The sequence below is a fragment of the Oncorhynchus nerka genome, linkage group LG27, assembly GCF_034236695.1.
Source record: "Oncorhynchus nerka isolate Pitt River linkage group LG27, Oner_Uvic_2.0, whole genome shotgun sequence".
In the NCBI taxonomy this organism is placed as follows: Eukaryota; Metazoa; Chordata; class Actinopteri; order Salmoniformes; family Salmonidae; genus Oncorhynchus; species Oncorhynchus nerka.
Genome location: NC_088422.1, coordinates 26,968,931 through 26,993,927, shown reverse-complemented (window position 1 = coordinate 26,993,927; position 24,997 = coordinate 26,968,931). Strand labels below are relative to the sequence as shown.

Sequence of the window (24,997 nt, the reverse complement as noted above, 5' to 3'; positions counted from 1 at the left end):
TACACCTATGTAGATTTTCCATTTAAAAAATCTGCTGTTTCCAGCTACAATAGTCATTTACAACATTAACAATGTCTACACTGTATTTCTGATTAATTTGATGTTATTTTAATATACACAAAAATGTGCTTTTCTTTCAAAAACAAGGACATTTCTAAGTGACCCCAAACCTTTGAACTGTAGTGTACATCCACACTTACACATATGTAACCTGTGTCAAGTCATATAGCTTTTATGTTATTTATCTCTTGTTCATTCTCACTTAACATTTCAAACTGAATGTCTTTGATACTAAGTCCACTTGTGTTCTGGGATATTCCCTTTCAGTGTCATGACAGTGTGCATTATCCATATTCAATTGACTGGGGCAGGGAAGATGGTCCCTTACCATTACAGGAACATATTGAATGTGTCAGGAGAGAGAGACCTGGTTAAGTTCAGTAACACATTCATTTATAAAGGATAAATTGCACAAATGTAATTATTGATGATTGTCCACGAATGAGGTTGACATGAAGCTATGTTTGTTACCCTATGTATGTCTATAGTGGTGAGTCAGGGGGGAAATGGGGGTGCTGATGCAAAAATAATGTTTTCCAAGACCTTCCACAGATTGCCCAAATTCATGGTCAATTACCTATTTCGAAGGTTCCAGGCAACCCAAAACAATGTTTGCCATTGGTGATTGTAAAAAGACACACACACACACTGAGACCAAGTCAAATTCCAAAGAACAGGGCCCATAAGGACAAGCAGATGACACACCATGGAATGTCTGCTTTTTCCTAAACATGCATAAACACACACACACACACACACACACACACACACACACACACACACACACACACACACACACACACACACACACACACACACACACACACACACACACACACACACACACACACACACACACACACACACACACACACACACACACACACACACACACACACACACAAGAACATCTCTTCCTTCAGCATCCAGGATGGTTAACGGGTAATAACATTGAGGACAGGAGACAGGCTTTAAAAAGCGTTTGCAAATGGAAAATGGAAACAATACAATTGACAGTAATTTTGGACATAACATATACATGAAGAGTGTACAACATTAAACTGAATAAACAAATGCATGGATGTAAATTACAGGCCAGAGCTCTTGAACCGACCACCCCAAACCCCTGAATGAACAGAATGGCCAAACTTGTAGACCAGAGGCCATGTCCAGGAACACCTGGTGCCAACAGGCCATGAGGCTGAGTTCAAGAAGAAGACAAGGATATGAGAACTAACATTCTGGTCATGGTAAGTGTTGTTTGATCCCATTCGTAATATAGGTAAATGCTCGTTCCATGTTCAACCAACCTCTAGCTTGGCCTGCAGAATATACTTCTCATCACTCCGTTCTGAGGCTGCAGTCTAGCTGTGTGTGGTTGGCTTCCTGCCCAATATAATAATGTCGCCAGTTAGTGCCTTTCCGAGCTGACCAGCTACTGGTGTTAGACCCCCTTAACCATTCCCTCAGATCAATACAACAACACAGCTGCTTAGACTACAGACAAATTGGCAGAACTCGTTCCTTTACACTCTTAGGAAAAAAAGGTTATATCAAGAATCGTAAAGGGTTATTTGCTGTCCCCGTAGGTGAACCCTTTGTAGAACCCTATTGGGTTCCATGTCAAACCCTCTGAAAATGGTTCAACATGGAACCCAAAAGGGTCTTACCTGGAACCAAAAGGGTTCTCCTATGGGGATATCTGAAGAACCCTTTTGGAACCCTTTTATCTAAGAGTGTAACTGTGGGCTGGAGTGAAGGCTATGGAAGCAAATCCTACTTTGTAGAAAATGTCAGTACTACCCAGAACCCCTGTTAAAAGCAAACTGGTAATGCCGTTGTTTTTGTAGGCTTGCTGGTAAACACTTGATTCAAACATTGGTTGACTGACTCACAGAATCCTAACTCGTGATACAAGAGCATAACTCTACCTTCGACAACATTCTGTGATTTGCGTGAAAGTTAGAATGACTTATTGCTTGGACAGAACTGAACAGTCACATGAAGAACTTAGAATCTCCAATCTTCACCCCTCCTCTCCCTTTCCACAGAGATCCCCATTTGTGTGTAAACACTCAAAACACAAAACAAAACTACAGGGACAAAGTATCATTCTAAAAAGAAAGAGTACAATTTCATTGTATGCCTTTATAAATCTATTGATTTCATCCCAACCTACTCTCAACTCTTTAAAAATAACCATTCTTTGGGTTTACCCTAATCAACAACCTAACCAATTGAGATGGCGAGAAGACATCTGCATAGGTTTGCTCAGGTGCTTGAGATATGACGTCCAATACACACACAGAGGTCAGAGGACCGTGCCAGTCTCGCGCCATGAGGCTTCAGATGCATCACATTTATCTGCATACACTCTACAAATATGGAGTCACGGATTCTGTTTGACTGGCCTGAATGGAAGCCCAAAAGCTAGGAAATAAAGTGTCCACTATCATAAGCTTTGAAGCAATGGGAATGGCAGTAGACTGTCAATATTACTGTGATACTATAACTAAAGCACTCTGTAGGCCATGTCAATAGGTTTTCCTGTGGAACTCGATTGGTGGTAGCTGACTGAGTAGGTTACTTTGTGTTCCAATGAATGGTCATTTGACAGTTAACTATAGCACAATATGGATGCCTTTGACTTGCCAAAGTTAGGCACTGCAGACGTATTGAGAGATCTTTTTGACTTCCCCTTTCTCAACCTAGACTAATGTAAACAGTTGTGAGGATTTGGTCAGCTAGGAGGAAGATACATGGCCATTGTACAGACAATGTTTGAAAATACAGTTTTCTTATCACTTTCTGAATGTCAAATGTATGCTAAACGTGACATTCTAACTGTAGAAGTCCACCTGGATAGAGGCTGCAACTAACGACAGCTGCCTAGAGGTTTATTTAGATGCCAGAGACTGACAAGAGGCCTGTGTAGAAATGTCCATGGACCTGAGATAGACCCATACTCACTTTGACTGGTTTCGATACATTCAGTGCTTGGTAAATGTAAGTGTCACTTTGTCATGCCGTGGTTGCTCAGTCAGTATTGAGTATGATCTGAGGTAAACTTATGATCGATATACAGAAAGACAAGTGATATGATTTACTGTGGCTTGATCTGGACATTTACACTTCTGTCTTATTTTTGTGTATGCAAAAGTTCTGTGATTTTGGTGTGTTGTGTTAGAGCTACCTTTAACTATTAACCAATTCATTGGCATGATCATAATTGTGAAGTGCATACCAATTGAATGAAATCCATCTATTGGACTGTATTACAAAGGCCTCTTTGTAAATCCCTGAACACATGAATAAACCTGAGAACATGTCTGAGTTAGCTGTAACAATGTTGCTTCCCACCCAGAGTCTGGTCCTTCTCCTTCTCGCCCTTACCCAGATCCCTGCCCCACCGTGCCAACCCCTCCACTCCAAGGCCTTGGTGAGTCCCATATTGAACACCCTCTCCCCAGACTCCTTGGCCTGTGACAGCACACAGGAGTCAGCCCTACTGTATGCATACAGTCCCAGTCTGGAGTTTTGGCAGTGGGGTAAAGATGCTGGGAGGCACTACTGGGGAACTGTAACCCTGTTCATGTAAGCCCAATGGGTGTTTATGGGATTGTAGCCAAGGCCTCTGGGGGTGTCATACAGTGCTACTCATTCAAGGGTCTGTAAGGAAGGGCGTGATGGGACAGATAAAGTGCAAATGACCTCTGAACCACTTTAGCCCCCCTCTTTAGCCTACCCTTTGTCTTTGGCTTTACCTTTACTCTTTCTCCATCTCTTTTTCTTGTTCTTTTCTCTCGTGTTCACTTGGGCCAGTCCAGAGGCACTCAGTTCTTTTTGAAGAAGGAAAAGAGCCTCTTGTCTCCATCGGAGAGACGACTGGCTCGTCTGGAGGACTGGCCGGAGGGGCCCCCGCGACCCCCAGAGGGCCCAGCGAGGGTGTAGGGGGTCACCCTCCACTCCTCCTGGTGCTTTTCCATAAGCTGTTGATCAATCATACTGTGCATGTCATCCTAAGAGAGAGAAAGACAGAATGAATGAGTGACAGAGAGAGAGAGGATGAGTACAGTAGTGATAGATAGGTAAAATGAATGTGGGGGGATGTTAAAGAGCACAGGGGGTTTTAGAGAAGAGAAACAGGAGGCAGGAGGATGACAGATTGGCATGGAAGTGGGTGGTTTTGGAAGTGGGTATTTTTGGGTGATCAAATGGCTTAGAATGGGTGAGCGCATTTTTGTTGAGTCAGCAGGCCATGGCATGGAATGGCTCAGCGTGGCATGGAAGAGTCGCACAGGACAGAACCAGGGTAAGATGGCACACCTCACCTCTAATGCAGAAGGGGGGGGGGTACCACAGGGGAGAAAGGGTGGTACGGAAGCTGAGAAAGGCCACTAGATCAGAAACCACAAGAGCCACACAGTAAAGAGCCCTGAGGAGGCAAACTGCAGCCAGGGAAAGAGAGAGGAAAGAGCTGCTAGTTACGGGTGAGGGAGGGAGGGAAGGGAAAGTCATATTCTGAGTCCTCAATTTAATTAGCTAGCTACTAGCCCAACTTGCTTAATTGTTTGCTGTATGTTCAATGAAAACCCAAGGTTGAAATTCATTGAGGAGTGAATTAGTACTTCATACACTTGTGTAATTTGGCAACTCAGGGTACGTACAGTATCGTACATGTTAACACATACACACGCTTTGGAAAGTGGAAAGTTAGAGGAGAGGACAGGATGTGGTGGGGAAAAGATCACCATATACACATTTTCACCTAAACCTACAACTGTACATTTCAGTCCACTAGTATACTCGTATTTAATGAAAAAATACAGTACACATTAAGAATGGTAATTGCTGTGTGAACGTAATCATTCATACGTTTTGTCATTCGTACACATATGAGCTGTCAGATACACATTCATATGGTATCTGTTACTTTATCTATCAGTTTGACAGTCTATTCAGTTTGACAGTCCATTCAGTTTGACAGTCCATTCAGTAACAACAATGGAAATAAGTCAGCGGACAACCATGGAAATAAGTCAGCGGACAACCATGGAAATAAGTCAGCGGACTACAATGGAAATAAGTCAGCGGACAACAATGGAAATAAGTCAGCGGACAACAATGGAAATAAGTCAGCGGACAACAATGGAAATAAGTCAGCGGACTACAATGGAAATAAGTCAGCGGACTACAATGGAAATAAGTCAGCGGACTACAATGGAAATAAGTCAGCGGACTACAATGGAAATAAGTCAGCGGACTACAATGGAAATAAGTCAGCGGACTACAATGGAAATAAGTCAGCGGACTACAATGGAAATAAGTCAGCGGACTACAATGGAAATAAGTCAGTGGACAACAATGGAAATAAGTCAGCGGACTACAATGGAAATAAGTCAGTGGACAACAATGGAAATAAGTCAGCGGACTACAATGGAAATAAGTCAGCGGACAACAATGGAAATAAGTCAGCGGACTACAATGGAAATAAGTCAGCGGACAACAATGGAAATAAGTCAGCGGACTACAATGGAAATAAGTCAGTGGACAACAATGGAAATAAGTCAGCGGACTACAATGGAAATAAGTCAGTGGACAACAATGGAAATAAGTCAGCGGACTACAATGGAAATAAGTCAGTGGACAACAATGGAAATAAGTCAGCGGACTACAATGGAAATAAGTCAGCGGACTACAATGGAAATAAGTCAGCGGACTACAATGGAAATAAGTCAGCGGACAACAATGGAAATAAGTCAGCGGACTACAATGGAAATAAGTCAGCGGACAACAATGGAAATAAGTCAGCGGACTACAATGGAAATAAGTCAGTGGACAACAATGGAAATAAGTCAGCGGACTACAATGGAAATAAGTCAGTGGACAACAATGGAAATAAGTCAGCGGACTACAATGGAAATAAGTCAGCGGACAACAATGGAAATAAGTCAGCGGACAACAATGGAAATAAGTCAGCGGACTACAATGGAAATAAGTCAGCGGACTACAATGGAAATAAGTCAGCGGACTACAATGGAAATAAGTCAGCGGACTACAATGGAAATAAGTCAGCGGACTACAATGGAAATAAGTCAGCGGACTACAATGGAAATAAGTCAGCGGACTACAATGGAAATAAGTCAGCGGACTACAATGGAAATAAGTCAGCGGACTACAATGGAAATAAGTCAGTGGACAACAATGGAAATAAGTCAGCGAACTACAATGGAAATAAGTCAGTGGACAACAATGGAAATAAGTCAGCGGACTACAATGGAAATAAGTTGTTCAACTTTATTGTGTTATCCTCCATTATTTTAAATACAGTGTATCCACATGTGTGGCTGAATTGTGTTTTAAATAATCCAAAAATTCAAATGAAATAACTCATACTATGAGTGGTCTAGTGTGCCCCCTCATGATCCCTGACCTCTGACCCACCTGCCAGGCCTCCAGCTGCTGTGATAGGTTCAGCTTCTGCTGGATGGCATCCAGGAGCTGGCTGTTCAGAGACATGATATCTATCTTACACTTGGCCAGCTCCATCTCCACCGCTTTCTTCCTGTTAGGCAGACAGACACACAGCTTAGAGACAGACAACACCTCTCTAGTTTCTATGCTCTCATTATGCTGAATGAGAGCTTATGACTGGCCTGCTTATTCGGGAGATGACTGTAAAACCACTCATTGTTGTTATATGCTAGCCTATTACATACAGGATAAACATACAATGTAGTTGTGCCCCAAAAATGTGCTATGTTTTATGGTCTTACTTGGAAATAGCGTCATCTCGGTCTCGTATAGCACTTTGGAGCTGTTCACTGGGGTCTCGTGCTTCAGACATGGCCCTTATACGCTCACTCTCCTCCTGTACAGAGCACATCTCCACAGAGAGCATCGCCATCTTCAGGACAGGGGAGGAATGACATAGGAGACAGTCATCAGACACATTGTCAACCTCGTGAGTAAGAAATTTCATCTGTGTCTAGCTTGAATAACAAAGCTGTGTTGAAGTGATCTTGTTGGAGAACAACAGTGGTGATCAAGCTCTGTGTGCAGTAGTACCTGATTATGGAGTTGTAGAACCTCTTCTTGGCTGTTCCGTGTTCTATCCTGCTCTGCTTGGTACAGCTCTCTCACTCCTCTCAGCTCTTCCCCAAGCTTTCGAACCTGGTCTTCCAGAGCCTCCTCGTCACTACGGCGAGAACCCTGCTCACACACAACCACAACACACATAGACTCATTATATTGTGAATTCAGGTCAAACTCAACTCAATTCATCTGGAGTTGTTTTGAGTGTGTACTGAATATCGCACACTCTTTATTGGATATATGGAGGAACTAAATATCTGTATGGTATATCTGGTCAGTATTTTCATATGTACAGTACCAGTCAAAAGTTTGGACACACCTACTCATTGTTTTAACCATGTTATGAGGCTATACAGTGTTTGTTTACATTTACAATGTTTACAAACACTGGAGAATGCTGGAATGCTTTTCCAACAGTCTTGAAGGAGTTCCCACATATGCTGAGCACTTGTTGGCTGCTTTTCCTTCACTCTGCAGTCCAACTCATCCCAAACCAGGTCATCAGGTCATCTGATGCAGCACTCAATCACTCTCCTTCTTGGTCAAATAGCCCTTACACAGCCTGGAGGTGTGTTTTGGGTCATTGTCCTGTTGGGAAAAAAATGATAGTCCCACTAAGCGCAAACCAGATTGGGTTGGTGTATCGCTGGAGAATGCTGTGGTAGCCATCCTGGTTAAGTGTGCCTTGAATTCTAAATAAATCACCAGCAAAGCACCCCCATACCATCACACCCCCTCCATGCTTCACGGTGAGAACCACACATGCAGAGATCATCCGTTCACTTACTCTGCGTCTCACAAAGACCTGGCGGTTGGAACCAATAATCTCACATTTGGACTCATCAGACCAAAGGACAGATTTCCACCGGTCTAATGTCCATTACTCGTGATTCTTGGCCCAAGCAAGTCTCTTCTTCTTATTGGTAGTGGTTTCTTTGCAGCAATTCGACCATGAAGGCCTGATTCACGCAGTCTCCTCTGAACAGTTGATGTTGAGATGTGTCTGTTACTTGAACTCTGTGAGGTGCAATCTGAGGTGCAGTTAATTGCCGATTTCTGAGGCTGGTAACTCTAATGAACTTATCCTCTGCAGCAGAGGTAACTCTGGGTCTTCCTTTCCTGTGGCGGTCCTCATAAGAGCCAGTTTCATCATACTGCTTGATGGTTTTTGCGACTGCACAAACTTTTCCGAATTGACTGACCTTCATGTCTTAAAGTAATGATGGACTTTTGGTAATTTCTCTTTGCTTATTTGACCTGTTCTTGCCATAATATGGACTTGGTCTTTTACCAAATAGGGCCGTCTTCTGTATACCCCTCCTACCTTGTCACGACACAACTGATTGGCTCAAACGCATTCAAAAGGAAAGAAATTCCACAAATGAACTTTTAACAAGGCACGTCTGTTAATTGAAATGCATTTCAGGTGACTACCTCATGAAGTTGGTTGAGTGAATGCCAAGAGTGTGCAAAGCTGTCATCAAGGCAAAGGGTGGCTACTTTGAAACATCTCAAATATAAAATGTGTTATTTCATAGTTTTGATGTCTTCACTATTATTCTACAATGTATATCTGTGTGTGACGGTCAGTACCGTGGACTCGTTTCCGTCTAGCAGGTTCTGTGTGAGTCTGCGTAGCTCCAGTAGACTGGCATGCAGGCTCCCCATGGGAACGTCCTTGGCTGAGTATGCCTCTGAGGACTCGTCCATGGAGGAGTCTGTGGACAGGGCTGAGTCTGTGATGTCGTTGCCCCGCAGGTGGGAGACAAGCGAGCGCACCTGGCAGTAGGCCTCCCACAGCTGGAGACGAAGCTAGAGACAATGAGGGAGAGCAGCTTAGAAAATACTGTTTATAATACAGTATGAATCACTGATATCATATCTAGGACTATCTCACAAAGCAGAGTGTGTGTGTGTGTGTGTGTGTGTGTGTGTGTGTGTGTGTGTGTCTGTGCTTGTGCATGCCTGTACCTGCTCCCTCTCCTGTTCCTGCTCCTCTTGCTCCATGCTCTGTTCTATCTCACAGAGTAGGCTGGCAGGGTGTGGGCTGAGGCCTTGTAGACTTCTCTCCTCTGTGAGCTCCTCAAAACGGGCACTCAGATGTCTGTGGGACACCCGGACCTCCTGGAGCTCCAGCTGGCTCTGTCGTAACTGGACACACGTAGCAATACAGTGGACAACAAACAGTAGACAACACAGTGGTCAACACAGTGGTCAACACATTAGTCAACACAGTAGTCAACACAGTGGTCAACACAGTGGTCAACACAGTGGTCAACACAGAGCACTGATACCATACAGATCAACATAACACACTCAGACACACACCTACAGAACATGTCTATAAACCCATATACACGTTCACACATAATACAGGAATATTATGGCACTGTACAAAGAGCGAAAGAGATCGTACCTGTAAGTCCTTCTCGTGGTGATGTTTCTCCAGCACTAGCGTTCTTTCCCTCAGGTCGTCAACAGTGTTCTGAAGTAGCTCGTGTTCCTCTAGCACAGCGTTAACCCGACGCTCCAGCTCTCTCTTACGCTCCGACAGCATCTTAATCTGACAAGATACACAACCCCAATAGCCAAGTTACACATTGTGCTATGGGAACCTAGGACAGTGAAGATGTTGTTTTGTTTTGTTCTGGTAGCTATCTGCACTCAGTGTTAGCCTCTATAAATCTGTTTCTCGCCTGACTGACTCTTAGGATTTAAAATGTTCCAGAAGATTAAAGTACTCCCCCTGGTCCAAAAATGTTTGTTGCCTAGCATAGGCGTAGGAGGTTTCTGCCACCCTCATTTACAGGAATGTCTCCGTGGTAAAGCTGATAGTCCAAATGGACCCGATAACAGTTTATTCCTTAATCGGTCTATAAAGTGGCCTCGGACTGAAGGCTAACCTTGCACAAACACTGCACATTTCTAGTGATACAATGAGAGTTGTTTGTAATATGTTCGGTGGCAGCCTGAGCAGCTTAATCCATGAAACAAACGTCAGTTCTTGTTCTTTCTCATTATCCCCCTCCCATGCTTTGGCCTACATCTGGTAACCTACTTTACAGCGCAGTATGTGGACTTCTTTGTAGATTCATGTTCTTCGCGTGCCCTTCAGATATTTTGGTTGACATTGCTGTGATTTTCTCTGTCTAGCAGTACTGTAACATATCCATCCTTGTCACTTTAAATGAAGAAAACCCGTTGCAGCCCTGGGAACACCCAGACATTGCAGTATATCTGAGCTAAATATAGAGCAGTAGCTTTTTCCCTCAATTACAGTGCAGTCTCTGCAGTGAGGGTTACTCCTCTCCAATAAGACCTACTTTTAAAGAGGAGGCTGAGAGGTATAATATATCTGTAATGTTATCATTCTATGAGCCTAAGCTAGATGGCTGACATTACACACTACTGATATGACTGTGTATTCTCCTGATAAATGTTTCACAGATAGAAACATACAGTATCTCATGCTCCATAGCAGTACAGTGGGACATGTACACACATGCGACATGCAGCGTGCAGACAAACCAATATAACCACTCACTTCTAGCCCTTGCTGCTCCAGTCAAGAGGAAGGAGTCAGTCACGGTATTAGAGGAGGGGAACAGGGAGAAATTTAATGATTGATAGAAAAGGAGAGAAAACTGATTGGGCAATATTTGTTAACTTATTATTTGTAACCTTTATTAGGCTCTCTAGTCTGACCTCAGCCTGTAGGCTCTCTAGTCTGACCTCAGCCTGTAGGCTCTCTAGTCTGACCTCAGCCTGTAGGCTCTCTAGTCTGACCTCAGCCTGTAGGCTCTCTAGTCTGACCTCAGCCTGTAGGCTCTCTAGTCTCACCTCAGCCTGTAGGCTCTCTAGCCCTCAGCCTGTAGGCTCTCTAGTCTCACCTCAGCCTGTAGGCTCTCTAGTCTGACCTCAGCCTGTAGGCTCTCTAGTCTGACCTCAGCCTGTAGGCTCTCTAGTCTCACCTCAACCTGTAGGCTCTCTAGTCTCACCTCAGTCTGTAGGCTCTCTAGTCTCACCTCAGCCTGTAGGCTCTCTAGTCTCACCTCAGCCTGTAGGCTCTCTAGTCTGACCTCAGCCTGTAGGCTCTCTAGTCTGACCTCAGCCTGTAGGCTCTCTAGTCTCACCTCAGCCTGTAGGCTCTCTAGTCTGACCTCAGCCTGTAGGCTCTCTAGTCTGACCTCAGCCTGTAGGCTCTCTAGTCTCACCTCAGCCTGTAGGCTCTCTAGTCTGACCTCAGCCTGTAGGCTCTCTAGTCTGACCTCAGCCTGTAGGCTCTCTAGTCTCACCTCAACCTGTAGGCTCTCTAGTCTCACCTCAGTCTGTAGGCTCTCTAGTCTCACCTCAGCCTGTAGGCTCTCTAGTCTCACCTCAGCCTGTAGGCTCTCTAGTCTCACCTCAGCCTGTAGGCTCTCTAGTCTCACCTCAGCCTGTAGGCTCTCTAGTCTCACCTCAGCCTGTAGGCTCTCTAGTCTGACCTCAGCCTGTAGGCTCTCTAGTCTCACCTCAGCCTGTAGGCTCTCTAGTCTGACCTCAGCCTGTAGGCTCTCTAGTCTGACCTCAGCCTGTAGGCTCTCTAGTCTCACCTCAACCTGTAGGCTCTCTAGTCTCACCTCAACCTGTAGGCTCTCTAGTCTCACCTCAGTCTGTAGGCTCTCTAGTCTCACCTCAGCCTGTAGGCTCTCTAGTCGTGTCATATGCTGGTTGGTAGAGATGCTCTTCTCTCTGAAGTCGTCCCGTAATGAGTGGACCTGAGCGGACAGCTGCCTCTCCACATCTGTAGCCTGGAGACACACAAACACACCCCAGACACAGAGCGTGAGCACAAATACATTAACAAATAATTGTATAACATGTTATTCATAGAATCCAATACAACTTGCCTCAGGGGCAATTAAGAAAGGCATTACTAGATGATAAATATCAACATCTTCCACATGTAATACAAGGTCCATAACGGTAGGGTTGTAAAGTCATAATTCAGAACAGTTCAGTACTCTCACAACAACACATCCTCACTCCACTCACATACTTCACATTGTACCATGTTGAGAAAGGTTCTGAGTCAGTACCCAACACGGTAATGCTTGGAGTGGTATTTGATTTGACACACTGTTACATCTGAGTCACCACAGTGTTCCTGTAACTGGTATCCAGCTGCAGAGCAGAACTGTTCCTGTAAAAGCACAGGTTTGAGTAACTCAACCTTTAACATCTGGAATGTTCCATTTAGACCTTGGTCCCTACTGCCCCCTTCCCTGGCCGAGCTCATTGGACTGTTCTGATCAGCAACCCACTGCCTACCGGTCGTGTGCAGATCACAAAGCCAGAACAACAGAACCTCATTAGCATAAGTGAGGCTGCACTCAGGAAGCCCAGACTCTAATGATCATCATCACTGCCATGGCAACAGATGGTGGAATCCTTGATACCCTTCACTTACTCCTCTCCAGCCTCTGCACTGAGGAGAAATATAATTGCCATATAACAAAGCAATTATTGATTTATTCACTGGAGGCTAATTTAACTGAACAGGTCGATGTCAAGATAGATAAAGCCCTGGCTTACTGAGAATATAGAGATGTGATATACTGTCTGTACACCTCTGACTACAGTATTCCCCCATAATCATGACACTTGATATCTAATAGATCTCTGTCTTCATTAGAAATTCCACAAAACATTCATCCAACAGGCTGATTCCTGTCAACAATAATTTACATTTTAGTAATTTAGCAGAGTCATTTATCCAGAGCGACTTACATGAGCAATTAGGATTAAGTGCATTGTTCATGGGCACATTGGCAGATTTGTCACCTAGTTGCCTCAGAGATTCAAACCAGCAACTGTTACTGGCACTCTTAACAGCTAACCTGCCGCCCCCCAGTCAAACAAACAATCAAAGGGCAGCTGTATACCAGCTCTGACAAATAACAACCAGGTGGAATCCTATCTCTACATCTGTTTGCTACTGATACTCTATATCCGGGGCAGATGTTTGATATGTTTGCCTCTAGGTGGCAGTCCGATGTTTATAGGATCTTTCAGTCAGCGGTTGAATTGTTGGCCACCGTGAGGACTGGTGACGCCTTCATGAGTAGTGACTGCATGGGACAGGTAAGAACAGGAAGCCACAGCCACTCTCTAATGCTCTATCCTTGTTTTAGACCTACAGGTATAATGCAATTGGACAGAGCTCTCCATCCATCTGTCTGTCTGTCTGTCTGGGTACAAAACAGAGTTGGCTTTTCTACTACAGTCTGCTGTAAGTGAGTTAGAGATTAAGTTGAGATTTATGGTTTCCCCACTGAACATCTGTTGGTGATTCGTGGAACTAGCATGGCATATTGTGTAATAATACAAGGCTTATACTCATAAATCTGCACTACACCCTGCTTTTTGGAAAGCTTTTATAGGTGAGGGAAAATGAGTGTGTTTCATTCACACTTGAATGCACTTGTGTCCTTAAGTAACTTAGAGAGGGGTTGTAATTTGTATGTATTCTGTGTGGGAGACTAAGGGAAGAACAACCTGAAAACTCAAATCTGTGCTGTGTCATAACACTGTTTGGTCAGTGCACTATGCTTACACAAATAAGAAAAAGTTTGTTGTGGCACTCCTACAAGTATTCTACTTCTATGTACCCCTTTTTCATAATGGCACCTTGTTGTCCCCAGTGATGCATGGGAGGAATGATATAGCCTATACCAAACGCAGAATCATAATTAGTTTGATGTATTCTTAGACATTCAAACACAGCTGCTCTCCTCTGCCATTCTGAATGTGCTTCACATTCTCCTAACCAGGCCAGGAAGATGCATACAGCTCTTCATCTCTGCTAAACTGGCTGATGTATCTGTCTCCTCAGTGGAGGTCTATGCAGAGCCCAGTCACAGTGAGAATGTGACATTTGACTCAAGTGTCACACTGCGCCTGACAGATTGAGATCAGAGGAAAAACAGGATATTTCACTGTGTTGCCAGATGTACTGATATTCCTCTTACCCTGGGCATAAAGTCCTCAGATCCCAGATTAAGCATTATCAGTGCATGGGGGAAATTGGACTACTGCAACAGAATCCAGGCCAAAAACGAGGGCTCAATATGCTGAGAGACAAGCATAAATGCTCATTCTTTCTCCAGAGTCAAGACATAAAGGTACAGTACCTTGTGCAATGTTCCCTCTAATTTCCTGGTGCACTGAGCAAATGTTTGGTCTTGTGAGCAGAAACTTGAACATTGTGAGAAGTTTTGTGCAACTTCCGGCGCACGTTTACAGTGAACACTGAGGCTTACAGTTTTAGACAGTAGCCAATAGGCTATTGTGGCTATTGGAGCATAATGTAGGTCTACCAACAAAACCAATGGAGCAAATCCCATAACATTTTCAGATGGAAAAAGCTTTTGATTTCTATGATATAGCCTACAGTAGCCTGGTGTTCAATGCAGGCCTACATTGCATGAGACTTTTAAAAAACGTTTTTACATTATGAAGGGTTTGACATTAATTCATGATTTTTTACTTGGCCATAGGCCAAACAGGTGACTGTAAATGTCATTGTATTGTGTTCTATGATGCAAGAACCGACTTTACAAAATACAAATAATTATTATTACCATACAGAGAATTAGATCATGTCAGTTACCCCTCTGCCTATTGGCTTATTTGCATATTCAAGCTTGTCTCAAAATTCAACACCGCACATTTAATTAAGACATAAGCTTTTTATCTGACATGCTTTTCAAAGACAGCTTGAAATAAAGACTACACGTTTTGTGCTCTTGTAGGAAGCAGTATCTCCCCACTGCTGCCCTATACTTATCTAGAACTGGGCTAATAACTTGCTAACTAGCAAAGAATATCAACAAATGTGCACACGCGCGGCTCTGCGCTCTGATCTGAAAAGTGCATTCACTCGCTGGTGATTGAAATACCACCAACATAATTCTACTCCGTTGCGCTTTGATTCTGCATACAACAAAATCACAAACTCAGTCTTGCAAAGTTAGATTTGGTTTGGTTTGTTGCATTGAAAGGGGGCTGATTTAATGTTGATTCGATCACAGAAAAAACGTTGTTCTATAAACTAATGGGGCGAACTCAGTGAAGTTCAATCTCTTGCGTCTCTGCGCGGTATGGTATTTCTTCTGCGCCGCAGTCCTGGAGGAGGTGGCGCACGCGCACAGCTTTGAGGGAACATTGACCTTGTGCCAAGCCATGATCTTTCAAAGGGATAATCACAACATTCTCAAAACCCTTTAATTTACAGTAGTCTTTGATAGGAGAGGAACAATATCTTTCCTACATACAGTCCTAATCCATAGGGTCTTTAATACAAGAACATAGCAGAGTTTCTGTGGTTTCCAGTCTAATGTTCTTGCTTACACATATGGGTGTGGAATTGAGAGGGAGTAGGCGGATCCTTAAGGGATTTACCACTTGTATCCTCTTCATTTTTAATATCAGTAATTAAATCAGTGATTTCCAATGGCTTTATCTGTTCCCTCTTTCTCTCTCTGCCCTCTCCTCAGGATGCAGAACATACTGTACAGCACAAGCTATTATACACATATGGTTGAAGATAACTTGCAAGTCCATGTGTGTACATGTCAGGTGGATCTGTGTTACAACCTGACATTGGGTTGGCTGTACAGCACACAGTGCCACAGAGAGCACATTCCCATGGTAACACATGAAAGCTCACATATTACACCCAGGTTGTCATAGCAACCAGAGAGAGGGAGACAGGATTGATGGAGCTGTGTGACTAGGTGGCCATGTTTCTGGCATTTTCCTTAGTCATAGCACACAGTGTATTAGTTTATGGATCTATATGATGCAAGTCATGCCATGCACTAAAACAATATATATAAGTCAGTCTTCCAGTTTCCCGAGTGGCGCAGTGGTCTAAGGCACTAGCATCTCAGTGCTAGAGGCGTCACTACAGACACACAGTTTAACGTTATCAATGAAGCTCTGAATGTCAGCACCACTGATGGCTGCAGGCAGGGAGCAGCAGGAGCAGCAGCAGCAGGCAGGGAGCAGGAGCAGCAGGCAGGGAGCAGGAGCAGTAGCAGCAGGCAGGGAGCAGTAGCAGCAGGCATGGAGCAGTAGCAGCAACAGCAGGCAGAGAGCAGTAGCAGCAGGCAGGGAGCAGGAGCAGCAACAGCAGGCAGAGAGCAGTAGCAGCAGGCAGGGAGCAGTAGCAACAGGCAGGGAGCAGGAGCAGCAACAGCAGGCAGAGAGCAGTAGCAGCAGGCAGGGAGCAGGAGCAGCAGGCAGGGAGCAGTAGCAGCAGGCAGGGAGCAGGAGCAGCAGCAGGCAGGGAGCAGGAGCAGCAGGCAGGGAGCAGGAGCAGCAGGCAGGGAGCAGGAGCAGCAGGCAGGGAGCAGGAGCAGCAGGCAGGAGCAGGAGCAGCAGGTAGGGAGCAGCAGGGAGCAGGAGCAGCAGGCAGGGAGCAGGAGCAGCAGGCAGGGAGCAGGAGCAGCAGGTAGGGAGCAGCAGGCAGGGAGCAGTAGCAGCAGGCAGGAGCAGGAGCAGCAGGTAGGGAGCAGCAGGCAGGGAGCAGTAGCAGCAGGCAGGGAGCAGGAGCAGCAGGTAGGGAGCAGCAGGCAGGGAGCAGGAGCAGCAGGCAGGAGCAGGAGCAGCAGGTAGGGAGCAGCAGGGAGCAGGAGCAGCAGGCAGGGAGCAGGAGCAGCAGGCAGGGAGCAGGAGCAGCAGGTAGGGAGCAGCAGGGAGCAGGAGCAGCAGCAGCAGGCAGGGAGCAGTAGCTGCAGTAGCAGCAGCAGCAGCAGTAGCAGCAGGCAGGGAGCAGGAGCAGCAGCAGGGAGCAGTAGCAGCAGGCAGGGAGCAGGAGCAGCAGCAGGGAGCAGTAGCAGCAGGCAGGGAGCAGGAGCAGCAGCAGGTGTCCTCTATCCCTTTGCAGCCTTAGGATCCATTCTAGACCTGATGCCCATGGTAGCTCATTACCGTTAGTTGAGGTCTATGAGTTTATCATAGTGTAATGCAGAGCTTCAGTGTACACATACATAGACCTAACAAAAGGCCTTAAGGGGGTCTTAGTAACCACACAGAACATTATTACTCCCATCTACACACTGGCCTTAAAACAAGCAGCTCCAATAAGGTCACTGGAGGCGCTGTAGGTGTCTGATCATCTTGGCGTAGCCAGAGATTTGGGGTTTTGATTTGATCAGGGTTATAACCTAAAAGATGTAGGCATTTGTGCTGTAGTCAGGTCTACCCCTTTCTAAATGTGTGCTGTAATGCAATTAGAGAAATGTTCCTTCCTCGCTGGTTCACTCTGATCAGATTAGGCCTCAGGGGATTGGCCAACCTCACACCCCAGGCCAGCCAAGCCTACCAGACCAGCAGACACCACTGGGTTTAGGTGTGTTTTTACGTCTGTGCTTCTTTGAGTCTGTATGAGTAGTAAGTGTCTGTGTCTCTACAGTATGTGGCTGTTGAATATGTCAGTGACTTGTGTGGCTCTCATAGAATTAAGTCTAGCTCATAGAGAATGGCTCCTGTGTCCTAGTGTATTAGTGGCAGGTTTGCACTGTCCCTTAACATGAGGGTCAATGGCTCACACACAGACAGGGTGACAGTTTTTAATTAGCTGTGAGTGCAGTATGGAGTAGTATTGTTGACTCGCTGCTGATTGAATGCATAAAAAAGGCTATTACAGAGGATTATGACCTAATCCCTTCAGTGCCGCATCTTACACACTGCGTTTTACATCACTTCCTGTGGCCAGCCCCACCACACCAAGGTCATTCCTGCTGCATCCAATCAGAGACTTGGTTCCAGCAGACTATTGGTTCCTCCCTCTAATCTGTTATTATGAAAGTGCATTGTTATTGTGAGTGTAATCTTCAAAGCTTTGTTTTGAGAATGGCCATTGGAAGAGCTGTCAGACACGATAGAATTCTAGCCATTCTCCAGGCACTCCACTGTCATGACTGCAGCCTGCAACAGATTACCACTTATTTCTGTCACTCCTTCACAGGGGGGTGCCTTATTTTAGACTGGAATACAGTGGACACATGTGGCACTCATGTCATGTGTCTGAGTCTGGTCCCCAGTGAATGTGTCCAGAGTGGCCCGGTTAGAATGGAGCTTACATTATGGAATAGATCTTAAAGAATATATCTTAAAAATAGATCAAATCCAATCAAATCAAATTTATTTATATAGCCCTTCGTACATCAGCTGATATCTCAAAGTGCTGTACAGAAACCCAGCCTAAAACCCCAAACAGCAAGCAATGCAGGTGTAGAAGCACGGTGGCTAGGAAAAAGAATAGATGTTAAAGAATAGATCTTAAAGAATAGATCTAAAAGAATAGAACTAAAATAATAGATCTTAAAGAATGGATCTTAAAGAATATATCTAAAAGAATAGATCTAAAAGAATAGATCTTAAAGAATAGATCTAAAATAATAGATCTTAAAGAATGGATCATAAAGAACAGATCTAAAATAATATATCTTAAAGAATAGATCTTAAAGAATAGATCTTAAAGAATAGATCTTAAAGAATAGATCTTATAGAATAGATCTTAAAGAATCTTGGAAATGAATGTATTGCTTGTTTTGTAGTGAGCCTTGCCAGACTAAATGGTCTGTCCATAGATAAAACAGTCAGCATCCGTGTCTCTACTAATGCTGCTACAAAGAATATGTCATTAGACAGACAGACAGACAGACAGACAGACAGACAGACAGACAGACAGACAGACAGACAGACAGACAGACAGACAGACAGACAGACAGACAGACAGACAGACAGACAGACAGACAGACAGACAGACAGACAGACAGACAGTAATCCTAATAAGGCTGGTGCAGTACAAGGGGGAATGATGAGGAAAGACAGAGTGAGTGCAGATGATTTAGTGCTTCTCTGGTGGCTCTACTACTGGGAGGTTTGCCAGAGTCTGGTGTGGGTTCCCTAGGAGGATGTGTACTCAGAGCTGTGGTGTAAGCAGGCCATTGCTTAGTAACAGAGAGATTAGCATGGCTGACTTCATTCATTTTATTACACAGGAGGTCTCCCTGGCATCCGTCAGCAGTGAATCACGCAAGCCTGATCAATACTCTCTATAAGCAATCGTAAATCCCCCCCCATCTACACCGATTTCATATTAACCAAGGCTGCTTTTAAATCAACTGCAACTTAATTACGTACCTAGCAGGGTCCATAGCAACAGACCAGTTCAGGGCCCCCTCATTGGTCAGAGACTGATGGTGGTTGACATATATTTCACTTTAATCTGATCAGAGATGGCAATGAGAGGCGAAGCAGGTCTGTATAACCCAGCGGTGCTGCAGCCCTGGTCAGGAGGGCTAAAAACAGCCATTGACCACTAGCTAGCTCTCTCCCTGCTGGGCTGTGGAAGGAAGCAGCATCTGCCTGACTGCAGCTCACATCTATTCCCAGGACAGGCAGCACCGCACCAAAGGCATTGTCACCCACACCCACAACACTGTCACTGGTGTCACCAGAGCACATCAGCAGGCAACACCCGCATATCTCCACTTCTGAAGCTCCTCCGGCTATTAAAATTAGACTGGCCCTCTGACTGAAGTCAACACACAGCTTTCTCCATGTAACAGCCATAACATACCCAGATTAAAGGTATCAATATGTCCCTTCAACTCGCACAAAAGCATATCCCTGGCCCTCGCGTCACTGGAAAGCTAGTCTCTTTTAGAGACTCCATGCCTATCAGCCTCAGCCTGGTATGCTATTGGTAAAATGAGCAGCAGTAAAATAATTTCTAACAGTCTGTTGATGTAGAGTATATGGAATGAATGGAAACATGGGGTGTTTCTGTCCTGGAATGAATGTCCATTAGGAAAAATAGTTTTTCAGATATCCATGTGATTTTTTGCTGCACCTCGACTCAAGTTGGTAGATGAGCTGTCTACTACCTTCCTGGCCGGTGTTTCCATTAGTTTCCCTTTGGGATCTATGCCTAAAAGGAATTGACCACTCTGCTAGTCAGATTGTCAGGGCAATGCCTCCCACTTTAGTTAGGCTTGAGTGATTTTATTCGGGCTGTAGTCAATCCAGCTTCTTAGGGGTGTCTAATCAACAGTATTGCCTACGGCACTGTTGCTCACCTCCATCAATCCAGCCTGTCCATGGAGTTGAATCAATGAATGCTTCTCCTGACACATGTCCATAAGTGGATGTGCTCTGATTGAACATTTACCTCCTCCACTCTCCCTGTCATCCTATCATTCTTTCTCATTTTTTTTCGGTTCTTATCCCATCAATCATGTAGGTTATCAAAACATTTTGTTACCTAAAACATCAAATCTGTTTTAACAGCTTGTAGTTACTGATCAATATGGATAGGAGGGTTGCATAAGTATTATTGCGCCTAAATCATTCTACATGATTCAGCATTTAAGAGGTGAATGTTCCACTTTCGATGACTTAGCATATATTGATCTGTATGAGAGAGAAAGAGAGAGAGAGAGAGAGAGAGAGAGAGAGAGAGAGAGAGAGAGAGAGAGAGAGAGAGACATGGGGAAAGAGATTGAAGCAGTCCATGTATGTGGATGTATGCATTCTATATGAGAACATAGTTGTACCCTCTCTAGACATGAACACGGCAGACTGAGACATCCAATGTTGACGCCCAGTGGTCCACAGACAGACAGGCAGACCGAATGACAGGTCTACAGACAGACAAAAAGGTCCGCAGACAGATAGTTATCTCCACTCACCCGGTTAAGTTGCTCCAGCAGGCGGTGGTTCTCTTCTGACAGCTCCCTCATAGCCGTGGACTTGTCGCGGTCTGCCTCTCTCAGCTGGACCTGATGGCGCTCCAGCTCTCCTTGCAGCTGCTGGACATCTATCTCCAGCTCCGCCACGCGGTCCCCCCACTCCCCCTCCCTATTCTCCAACCGCCGCCGCAGCTCGTGCTTCTCCTGCTCATGATGCTGTGGGTAAGAGGAGACAAGGGACAGGGTTAGAGATGCTACTGGACTGGAGGGACCAGGTTAGGCCTGAGACTAGTAGTAGTAGTAATAGACATTGGATTGTGAAAGGATAGCACAAAGCTTCTGCTCTTTTCAATCCATAGCTTTATAAAGCTGAGGCAGGGGGTGGGGATATGAGTGTGGGCTTATAATATGAGAGAACCAGGGGGTCAGGGTATGGGGGTTGGGATGGGTGGCATGGTTGGTTACACACATGATGTAGCCCAGAGCATGTTGGGTGATCAGTCCCGAACAAAGAGGCGTGTCAGGAATAAAACATGGGTGGTAAAACAAGGTTTGTAAAAGGATAACGAACAATGTTATCTGCCCCTAAAAAGCTTTGAAATTGCTTGATGAATACTGTGCATTGGGTAATAGCGTAGTGCTGTGTTGTTAGAGATCAGGGCCCTGAGCAGATGTAGCCTACAGTAGATACAGTAGGCCATCTCCATGGGACATTAACAGGGGATTAGTCGTTGTTCCACTCCAGGCCATGTGCTGAGTGGAGTGGGGGGTTTCAGATGTGATGAATAAAAGCTCTGCTGTCAGCGTGAACAAATGCAACAGACATCTATGGGGTTGCAGGGCTTTAGTGACACCCCAAGATGTTGTGAACACCTCCTCTCCACCTGTGTCAATGCTACTTGTCAGTGTCAGGTGATGACAGTTAAAGCATATAAATAAAAGTACTTGTGAGAATTGAGTGACCTCAGTCTGCTGTTAGAGCACTGTTTTGTGCCCAAGTGTTTTTATGAGAGAGGCATCATACTGTTATTACACTGTATGGAGATTAGCTGTCAATTGTAGACAGTCTGAAAAAACTGTTTACAATGTGACATCTGCTCAATAGCACTACAATAATGGAGGGCAGTCCTAATCAGTTGATTATGGTTACATACACTGCTTAACTCCACATGAATTTACTGAGACAAAAAGGATGGCCAAACAACTGTGAACTGAAAAACAGATCTGGAAGGACTGAATCGCGATTATACAGTATTTGGCAGTGAGTGTAAAGCTACTTACCTCTAGTTTATCGTTAAGATCTTTGTTAATTTTCTCATATTGCTTAGTCAGGTCTTGGTTACGCTCTAGCAGAGCCTTGCCTAGTTTAGCAGCTAAAACCAAGTCCTTTTCTTTTTGACGGAGGAGCGACAACAAGTCTGTATTCTGTCCAATTACAGGCGTCTCCAATTCGGACAACTCTTCCTCCTCCTCGTCGTCCTGCTCCCCAGTAAGCATGGCTAATTCCTCTTCCAACGCCATCCCGAGGCCTCCAGAGCCGGTGTGTAGCAGCGAGTGGCCCTGAAATCCTCCCTTTTCTTGTGGGGTTTTGTTGCCCTGATCCACGGGGTGCTCCATGCAGTCGCTGTCCAGCTCGGGTGGTGCTGAAATCGCAGCCTTAGATGTGTGCAGGTCGAGGCAGGAAGATGACATCGCCGCCCGACGGACAAAAAAAGAAGATATTAGCCTACCCAATTGATTTATTCCGGTTGAACCCACTCTGTCACTGGGTCGGGCTGACCGGATCCTCTCTGTGTCGACAATATCTCCATAGATAGTGTTCCTTGGTAGGCATATATATTACAGTTATTAAAAATCACAGCAATAGCTAACCTATCTGACTCAAATTTCCCTCACACTCGGAAGACCACCTCCCCTAAACCGTACACACCAAGCTCTCGCTTTAATCCTACAAACAGTGCCGCCTCCTTTGCAGCTGAGCTGACGACGAGCCTCTTGCTGTCTGCTGCTGGCTATCTTGGATGTAAAGATTGTCGGTCCACAGTGTGCTTTGTCCCCACATTAACCGCCCTGACGAACTCTCAATAGCAGTCGGTCTGTCCACCCGGTTGAGGCGGGGTCCCGGCTCCCCATAATTGTTGGCCACTTTACACCGGAGGCATTTTGCAGAACCTCAGGCTTCGGCAAAATATCCAAAATACACACTCAAGCAGAGCGCGGGCCCGATTGCGCCACCTCCTTTCCTCCCTGGAATGCGCGCCACACGTTGCTGACGTCAACAGCAACCTGTTACAAATAAACATCGATTGGTTGAGGATGATAACGCCATTGTTATTTAGCATGATGTGTGACGTAGGTGAGTATTTCCTTCGCTTTGAGTCTACATAGTTTCATAAAGCTTTTCAACGATATAATATTACTTCAAGAACGTTATCTCCTAGTCCTCACAGACAGGGTAAATTAGAGCAGATGTTTTGACAGATGAATAGGGGAACACACGGGTGGTCTAGATCTGACCCCATTATTTCTCAGCGGGTGTTCATGTATAAACAATGCAAAACCCACGTGATTGTCCTAATCTCTAATGTTAGGAATTTCCTAGAGGAATTCCCAATGATAAACATTTCTGTTATAATAAATTCACAACATAACACATAAATGGTCAGTTTGCTGTTTAACCCCATTTTACTAGGCCTATATACATTCTCAAACCAGAAACCAATCTACTCAGATACTATTTTATATTTTATAAACAGGCCTAATTAGTTACCACCCTCACCCACTGTGTCAGTCCATATTTAAATATGGTCTACATGTCATCATACTAATTACCAGGAGCTTTCATATAGTAGGCTATTACAATTTATAAACTGCGTGGTTTTGAAAATACTGGATGAAAAAAAGAATAGATCCAAAACTGAGGCTTGAAGGCAAAATAAAGATGTTTATTGAAACATCATGGTGCCCAACGAATATATCATTGTGCAAGAAAGTGCATAAATAAAAGGTGAAACAAAATACAAATGTTTCGGCCTCAGGCTATCATCAGTGTAAAGGATCTCTGATCAATCATGCATTTAGAACATATACTGTAAATTAGTGCTTTTGAAAGTATCTTGTTACAAAATACATTGGAGTGTAGTTCAGCCCAGTGTAATACAACATACACAATACTCAGAAGTAATTCAAATACGTTTTTTAAATACATGTAACAGAAATACTGTATCTCTGTATGCCACCAGGTCTGTGGACATGATAGAGATTGGCCACAGATTTAATGGCAAGAATACAGTTCTGCACTTTGCTAAAAGTTGCCCAGAATCAAGTGAATAATTGTCTGATTATCTGACAACACGAACGTAAAAATTGCAGTGTGCAGGTACAGTTAATGTTAAGTGTGCATGAATGCTTTGGGAATTTGAACTTGCAAGCATTCGGGCAGAAGTACATTAAAGTTTCAGCAGTGCCACCAGGTACATCTTTATTACCAATAGCCTATATCCACACACTCTTAAAATTAGGGTACTGTTAGGGTACAGTGTTGTTCCCTGGGGTATAAAATGTCAAAGGTACACATAAGGTACCTTCAGAAGTACACATAGGAACTCAATGGTACTGGTTGGTTCCTTTTAGGGGACATATGCAGATAATATAATATAATGTAAAAAAAATACCCAATATGTTGAATATAAGGTCAAATCATTACTGTAGTTTGAAATGTAGGTGGGGCAATGTACCGGTGGGGCTCATTATCATATTAGAGGGCATGGTGTATTTGTGCCAACCGTAAGTGGAAGTGTTGTGCCAGTTTTAGTGGTTGATTGTTATGTTGAGCATCTTACTCAAACGATTACTGTATCTCACAGTAACTTAATAGAAAATGTTGAGAATTTTGTGTTACCAGCTGTCAGTAAGTTATTGTAAAAGTCACAGTAACTTAATAGCCAATAACTGCTAGTAACTCACTGGCAGCTTAACTGGCAACCTTATGGTGTATAAGTTATTGTAAAATGAACAGTAACGTACTTGCAACTAGCTGCCAGTAGCTCACTTCGATTAACTTTTCTGACTACAAGAAAGCTTATAACATTAGGCGA

The 24,997-nt window shown here is 44.4% G+C and overlaps 1 protein-coding gene across 1 annotated transcript; it reads right to left on the bottom strand.

Annotated features, from left to right (window-relative positions):
* On the bottom strand, positions 1 to 23,061 carry LOC115111492 (BICD family-like cargo adapter 1). The gene is made up of 11 exons (XM_065011510.1): positions 22,182 to 23,061; positions 20,901 to 21,116; positions 11,829 to 11,945; positions 10,700 to 10,711; positions 9,572 to 9,718; positions 9,127 to 9,306; positions 8,749 to 8,967; positions 7,129 to 7,272; positions 6,837 to 6,967; positions 6,505 to 6,625; positions 1 to 4,079 (listed from the first exon to the last, which is right to left on the bottom strand). Exons 1-11 carry the CDS (start codon positions 22,590 to 22,592, stop codon positions 3,894 to 3,896), a joined length of 1,884 nt encoding a protein of 627 aa, XP_064867582.1. The 5' UTR covers positions 22,593 to 23,061; the 3' UTR covers positions 1 to 3,893.
* Positions 23,062 to 24,997: the final 1,936 nt, after the last annotated feature.

Coding starts and splice junctions, on each gene's coding strand:
- LOC115111492 (XM_065011510.1), bottom strand. CDS start 22,592: ATGTCATCTTCCTGCCTCGACCTGCACACATCTAAGGCTGCGATTTCA. Junction 21,117..22,181: donor ATCTTAACGATAAACTAGAG/GTAAGTAGCTTT, acceptor TCTTACCCACAG/CATCATGAGCAGGAGAAGCA. Junction 6,626..6,836: donor CGAGATGACGCTATTTCCAA/GTAAGACCATAA, acceptor TCTGCCTAACAG/GAAGAAAGCGGTGGAGATGG.